The 7,967-nt window shown below is 39.2% G+C and overlaps 1 protein-coding gene across 1 annotated transcript in view; it reads right to left on the bottom strand.

Annotated features, from left to right (window-relative positions):
- phf2 (PHD finger protein 2) overlaps positions 1–5,193 on the bottom strand; it is a 33,719-nt gene extending 28,526 nt beyond the window's left edge. Inside the window, exon 1 of the mRNA XM_035661682.1 lies at positions 4,817–5,193. Within this exon, the coding sequence (XP_035517575.1) occupies positions 4,817–4,914 (98 nt within the window). The 5' untranslated portion in view covers positions 4,915–5,193. The remainder of the gene's footprint in view (positions 1–4,816) is intronic.
- Between the last annotated feature and the right edge of the window lie 2,774 nt (positions 5,194–7,967).

The following is a 7,967-nucleotide window of genomic DNA, read 5'->3' as shown; positions in this document are numbered from 1 at the left end:
TTAGGCTTATTTTATGCTTGGTAGCTCAACACTTTTTGACGAAGAAGATACTATGTCTGTCTACTGTGTGCATTACCCTGCAGTTATAGCTTAGTAACAGTAATGTTTTGTTTCAATATTTTATATTAGCATTGTGTAATGCGAAAGAGGATATTCATCCAAATCTGCAGTTCTACAGTTCTAGCCTCTTTAGCCTCTTGTAGCTCACTATTTGTATTTTATGGCCCATTTACTGTTTCGCATCAACCTTGTTTCGAGCAACATGCAGATATTTTCTGCAAGCAAGCTCTGGTAAACCCACCGTACACTACCTGCCGGCACCAAGTGTGGTCAGAATGCGCTTCAATAAGGATCAATAAGCGATAGCAGATTGCTGTGGGGCAGGTAAGATATTTAAGTAAGATCAAGCTAAAACTCGGAGGTAAGACCTGCTTTAACTCCTCAGACTGGTTATCTACTTGACAAAAACATATATTCAGTGGCTTTGGTGGTCTGTGTGAAGTCAGGTGTGTGACAGTGGCGATGAAATGATCAAATACAGAACGGTAAGTATTCGCTATGCAGTAGATAATCATGTTGGGTAATCATCAAGTAATGCTTGCAATTAATTTGTCAGATTCTAAAACACTACCAGATAATTATAGTTATAGTAGTAATACCAAGTTGCAGTATGTGCTGGCATCAGTGAAGGCGCACTGTAATAAACACTGTGCAGTAGCGCTGTACTTTATTTACGTTGTTCACAGCACTAACTTTACGGATTTCTTGGTATTACAGCTTCTAACTTTGAGAGCGCACACATGGTGTGGTCCTATGTGAGCTTCAGTGCTGACACACATCTGTGTGATGTGACTTTGTGGTGCCAACAAACAAGGCAGCATTCAAAACAATGATGATTTTTAAATGGCATAAACATATAACAATGGCATTAAGAAATAGAGTGTAATATCAAGAAAGGACTCATTATTTCACATTAACTACAACACCTGATGAGAAGAAACATTTTTGCACTGTTGAATTTGCAATTGTTGTTTCCAGTGTTGGGAGACAAGATCTTTCTGTGTATTCAGTACAGGGTTATGTCTGGGGTAAGGAAGACTTGGATATAGCATCAGAGGCGGGGCTCCGTTCATAAGTTGCTTAGTGAAGCATGAAGCCAAACAAAACCACTTCCTGATGTAAAGAAATGACTCCGATGCATGCATACTGCACATACCCTATGCTAGTTAGAACGGTTTACACATCCAATAACAACATTATCACTGGAGTCATGTTTCTATTCAATGCTGAACAGATACTGAGGCCAATACCAATATTGATATTTGAGTTAATTGTATTTGTTTCTTTATGTAAATACCATTTTTTGGTTAATGATCTCATTTGTTTAGTAATTAAAGAATTGTGACTGAGATATGTAAAGAGTGGGACACTTTAGGTAGTAGAAAATACAATTTGGAACAATGTTAGTGACATTTTATAAACATACAAACATATCCTTGGCATCTCCACCTATTTACGTGCGCATATCGATATATCTGTTTATCTGGTTATAGTTGCTAACTGCATGTAGTGAGTTTATCAGGGCTCGTCTGCTGTTCTGGTAAAAAAGGTTGACGAGATCAGTTAGAATGACCAGCCATTAAATCAAAATAATGAGTCAAAAGAGGCTAAAAAGCTCAGTGGAGCCGGCAGTAACCCTCTGTGGGCTTGTCAACATCAGTGACCCCTTTCACATTACACGCACTCATTTTTTACAGTGTTAATATAAGAAATACTGACTAATGCAGCTCTCCAACAATTCCAAAGCTGACTTATGTGCATGTTGGCCTGCTCATTCAGCGTGGGATAAAAGAGAAATGTACAGTAAAAACAAGACATTGTGGTTTTGGGAGCAGTTAGCGTTTGAACTATTTCCTGATTAACAACAGCTGGGCACAACAACTGCAAGCAGCATCTCAAAAGGCCTCTCCTGAACACTGACTCAAACATGGATGAAAGCAAGATGACTCTTGGATGTGAATAAGACGGCCTACAAGTTGTAGGAAAGTGATCAGTTTCGATGGAGCTGGCAGTTTCCCTTTGCTCACCTCAGACTAGACACAAAGAGACACTGAGGCCAGTCTTCTTATCGGACTGTATGACAGCAAGTATTTACCAAAATATTTTTTTTGACCTCATACCTACATGCTCACTACTACCTGTTCTCTTACTAGTTTTATTGCATCTTGTTACAACTTCATATTCCTGCACCACACAAACTACACTGTAATAACACAATCTGATATGAGATATATGAGATTTCTTTTTACAGTGACAATATAATTTCCCAATTATTACTTCATCTTGCCTCATAAATGTGTACTACATATTCGTATAACAGTGTCCAATAAACCCTTTCCCTCCTCCAAGCAGGGTGGGACATTAGACACCAGCCAAATGCTAGTAAAACATAAAAGTAGCTGGTAGATTTCAGACACAAAATAATGACTTACTACTGAGTGGATGGTGAAAGTGAACATTTAACTGTCAGTGGCTGCTAGATACTCCCATTTAAAATAAAAACATAATATCCCACCCTGCCTGCGAGGCATGAAAACACTGAATCTCCAGCTCATCACAACGGAGTCTTTAGATATCTGAGGATAGCCGAGCCTCCATGCTGTATTCAATTATTGGTTCACTGCTTTTCAGTTTGTTCATGTTGCCATCATATCGTGACACTGTGCATCATAATTACGCTGATGACACACAAGACAAATAATACCATAACATCCTCTGCAGTGACTACATCTCAGAACTGAGTAGCACAGATCCAGCTCCTCTAAGAACACAATGTAATGTAGGTTGATAAAGTATGACAGCTTGTTTCTCTGTGAACTTACACAGCTATTACAGTGCTGTTTGTATCTGCTCTATACACACTTCCATACTGTCATACTGCCTGTAATTAGTTAAAACTATGGTTTTAATATTAGATAAGAAGATATCTTATCTAATATTAAAACCAAAACTTTAGTAGTAATTTAGTAATTTGATTTAAAGGTCATGTGTGCGACATTCAGGAGGATCTATTGGCAGAATATTATTATTATTATAATTATATTCATAAATATGTTTTCATTGGTGTATAATCACCTGAATATATAATAATATATATACAGCTGCCTTCCATGCAGTGTGCCATGTTGAACCACTATGTTTCCACAGAAGCCCTTAATTGAGGTCCAGCTCCAGACTCTGAGTGATTGGACTGCATTATTAGCAGGGATGTACACAATACAGGGGTTACAATTCAATATACTGCAATGTATTGTGATACTGTAAGCAAGGCGATGTATTGTGATATCTATGATGTATTGTACAAAGAACACACCACCATACTCCACCTCATAGCCCTCAGTTTACTTCTGCTGTTTAAAGGCCGAAATCCATACGGTGTTTTTGAGAATCGATGCAATATCACTAAACTATATGTCACCATATTCAACGATATTTTTTACACGCCTAATGGGGAATGCAGTGTAATCCAGTTTCCATTAACAAAATACAGTTTCTCCCTTATTAACAGGGGACATGACATTTTATAGGATTTCTTCTTGTATACATATACATATAACATAATGAGCAGATGTAAGCTGTGTAAATATGAAAGCATAAGCAGGTGTACATTTAATGCTTTTGTGAAATAAAGGATGCATCTCTTTCATTACACCGGTTGTCTGGCTTATGCGTGACTGGAGGTCATGGCTTATCCCCAGCATTTAATTCACCAGCACATAATGTGATACATGTACAGCCCGGGCAGCCAGGGGGAGCATTAAAGGGTTAACGTTCAGGCGCGTAAATACTGTGTTCCTCGCTCTCTGAAGGGCTTGTTCGCCAAACGAAACACGATTAACAAACCATCCCTTCCCAAAAAGACACCCCGAGTGAAGCCGAACAGCGTGAAACACGCCAAAACAAAGGCAGAGTGCGGGGACAGTTAGTGCAGACACAACCGGGACAGCGGGAGGGAAATATAGCACGATGATAACAGGGATTTGGCTCAGATCATTACATCTTATATACGGCGGGGAAAGTGATGAGCGGTGGCGGACGACACGTCTCCGTTGAATCGCAGTGAAACAAAACAGCCGTTATCTGTAGCTCCGAGTGGTGACAGAGCAGCTCGGTGGTCGTTACAGCGGCTCCTCTGTTAGCCCGCTAAAGCCCTCCACCACGGGCTATTGTCAGCCATAGCTGCCGCCTGGCAGGAAGGCTGCGCCGAGCGGGGCTCAGCTCCCAGACTCGGGTCGTGATTTTCCACCGTGCTCTGTGAGAACAGTCGGTAAAAGCCAGCCGAATGGTTGCATGTGACAACATTTACAGATAAAATATATACTAAATGTGGCCCTGAGAGCGGGTATGAAGAGAGGTAAAGGGGGAGAAATGAGCAGCGAGTCCGCCGAGGCTTCCCCCGCTGCCCGTTCGTTACGGCGGGGACGGTTAGTTTGTGGCTATGCGGGGATGTTAAATACCCATTAAGTGCAGTTAATAGACGAAGCCCCGCACCGAAATCACTCAATAAAGCACCGTAACTTTTTATACGGGGAATCTGTTTAGTGTTATTCGCGAAAAAATGTCACAACCCCGGTCGGCTATATTTAACTCCGCCTTCTTCTTCTTCTCCAAGCGGCCTCTCTTCAGATGTAGACGGGCGACTGAGAGCCACAAAGCTGTCAAACGCACCGAGACCTCGCCATTTTTGTTTGTTTTCCACAAATGCAAACCGCCACAAAAACACACACACACACAACGGTAAACAATCGTGCCTTACCTGCCGTGGAACCAGTCCTTGCAAGCATCGCACTCGATCATAAACTGGGTCACGTCGTAAGGTAATCTGCAGATGCAATATACTGGTACAGTCGCCATGTTCAATTCACAACTACGTCGGGATAGACTGGGGGGGCTGCAGGAGGAACAACGTCCTGCAAACAATATGATCCAATATGATCTTCCCCAGAAAAAAAGCCAGGGGCAGACCCGCCGGACTCATGAACCTAAGCGCACATCTCCATCGCACCGCGGCCGTGTGCTGCGAACGGCGGAGGCTCGGCGTAGCAGGCTTTCCTCAAATGCATTATTATTATTATTACTATGTGCATGCCCCCTGGTGACTGTACGGCACCGAGGCGGTCATGTTAGGGAGCCAGAGGAAAATGTAGCGTCGATGTGGTTGCAAAATAAATAAATAAATAAACAAATGCGAAAGTTACGTCAGGGAGCTGGTTTTAAATCAGCGGAGCCCAAATGAGATGAATGAAAGCCCCGATCAACCAACAATGCAGCCATCGGAAATGTATTTGTCTATTTTAATCAGAGCACATGAATGCAGCACACAGGCCAAATAACTGCCTTTTATTGTGAGACAGATCACATTACAGCCTATTCTTTAGCTATTATTACATCATTATTTAATAGACCTATAATAATAATAATAATAATAATAATAACAACCCAAATAAATAACGGCATTCATAAAGTGCAAAATAATAAATAAAAGGTATGATTATGTATATTACAATATATCAGAGTATAATATCAAGCATAATATGTGTATATCTATATATATATGTAATTATGTTTTGTAAATTTGTATTGTATTTTGTATTATGTAATTACACACGTCATTCATTTTTTTGTCAAATATCATAATTTACAGTAAATATAATGTTTTCATTTTTTATATTTGGACATTGACCCTACAATTACACACATTATGATAATAATAACAATTGAATAACAGCATTTAAAAAGTGCAAAATAATAAATAAAAGGTATGATTATATATTATAATATATAGTATACTATATTATCAAGCATCATTTATACTGTATATACCAAATACACACACACATATACGTATATATAACTAAATGAAATGAAATTAGTAGGGACCAAGTGTTAATTATCTGCTGGAATCACAGTGTGAAGAAGGAACTGAAACTAGAGATGCACGATAATTATTGGGACAGATCAATTATTGGCTGATAGTAATAATTTGGAATTCTTATGCTACTGATAGACTTCCTGTTGTATGAAAGCCAAAGTGTGTTTGTGAAGCTTTCTGATGAACTTTACAGAAACAATAGATGAACATTTGAAGCGTGAGATATGTTGTTTGTTGCTATGTTAACAATAGTGAGGTCAGTTAGATTTGGTGAGATCAGAGCTGTGGAATATTCAATCATCCATCGTTGCTCACTATATCTCGGCCTTTCTGGCCATCAGGTGTGTAAAAACTGAAGCGTATGAACTTCTTGTTAAAATACAAAAATGGGAGTTATCTATCGGTCTGAGAAGCAGGTAATTATCGTATCGGCTGAAAGAATCCACACTGTGCTTCCCTCACTGAAACAACATTTACACTGTGACCTGGGGAGGTAGAACCTACAGAAACTATTATGGTTTTATATTAGGGACTTAATAAATACAGTTGTGGTGTTATTTTAAGCACTCCTCTTACAGACAAGCTGTTACAGAGATTGGCTGGTGGTTGGTGGGGGTCTGCTGGGGGAGTTTGGCACTGGCCTGTACGGAGCATTACTGTATTCATCAGTGGAAAATGATGCCTTCACAGTAGTATTCACACATTTCAATCATAAGAACTAGAGTCCAATAGATTCATTTGCATAATTACATTCATTTGCAGAAGCACAACAATATTGAAGAAATTATTTTTCAACTGACTGATTAATCAAAGCAATCTGACTGTTCTACGAACTCCTTTGCTACGGAACTGTGGCGGTGTTAAAGCTTTGTATCAAACTATGAAACTAATATGTGTGTCATAATGCAGCACACAGGTCAAAGTTCACCCACATCAGCTCTTTAGCATCTTTTATTTACATTTGCAGTGATATTATGGTAAGGTAAACTATGACAGGAATCAGTCTTCTTCTAGGGTCCTGATAAAAAAAACAGCATTTTGATTATGAAGAGATCAATCGCCATCAACAAATAGCCACATTTAGTTTTTTACCTTTACCTAAAATGTTTTTAATTTCTCAGAAATGATTTTCCCCATAATAAATGTGACTTCATTCACTTTGGTTTAATATAACAGACCACCTTTTGGATAAATAAAGTGTTGAATACAGATTTATATCAAGCACAAAAGTTCATTCTTCTCCTTGGAAGCAGTACTTTGACGAAACAATCCCAAATCAAAGGTCCACTTATACGTCTCCCCCGAAGCTTTAAACTGTATCACACAGTGCTCTTCAGTGGAGTTTGCCTGGTTGTCATGGCGATAGCTGTTAGCATGCAATTTCACTAGCTGTTATTTCATCCGTAGCACTTTCTTCCAACAGATCAAACTCCCTCTGTTGATGAAGACTGTGATGTGGCTGGAAGCTCTGGAGAAAGATAGTTAGGATTGTTTTGTCTGAAATGCGTAACCATGATAATTGTAGGTTTAACTAAGCCATCTCTTCTGCCTTAACTGGTCTTTAAAATCCAAGGATCAGCTTAAGATATACAGACGGGTATGGAAGCCCATTTCTGCCAATGTGACAAAAACAAGATTCAGTAAGTCATTATGAGAAACTTTCTCAATACTTTGACTTAGTATTTTTAAATAATGACAGTGATAAGGAGTCATTATACATTAAATGTGAGCGTTTCAGCCCTAATTACTGAGGTCTTTCTTACAGACCTAAATGCAGATGTCACTTCAGTCGCTGTTCCTGCTGAAGAACAGCTCCTGCCATCCGTGCCCAAACAATATGAGCCTCACTTAGATCTTTTCCTCTCTTCACCATCTTGATACAAAATCTGAATCAGCTGGGCCTTCATACACACAACAGAGCATGATTGGATGTTAAAGGTCCAGTGTGTAACATTTAGGAGGATCTACTGTCAGAAATGGAATATAATATTCATAGGTATGTTTTCATTAGTGTATAATCACCTGAAAATAGGAA

The sequence above is a fragment of the Morone saxatilis genome, unplaced genomic scaffold (assembly GCF_004916995.1).
Source record: "Morone saxatilis isolate NCDOM2014 unplaced genomic scaffold, NCSU_SB_2.0 Contig18, whole genome shotgun sequence".
NCBI lineage: Eukaryota > Metazoa > Chordata > Actinopteri > Moronidae > Morone > Morone saxatilis.
This window is presented reverse-complemented; position numbering and strand designations above follow the sequence as displayed.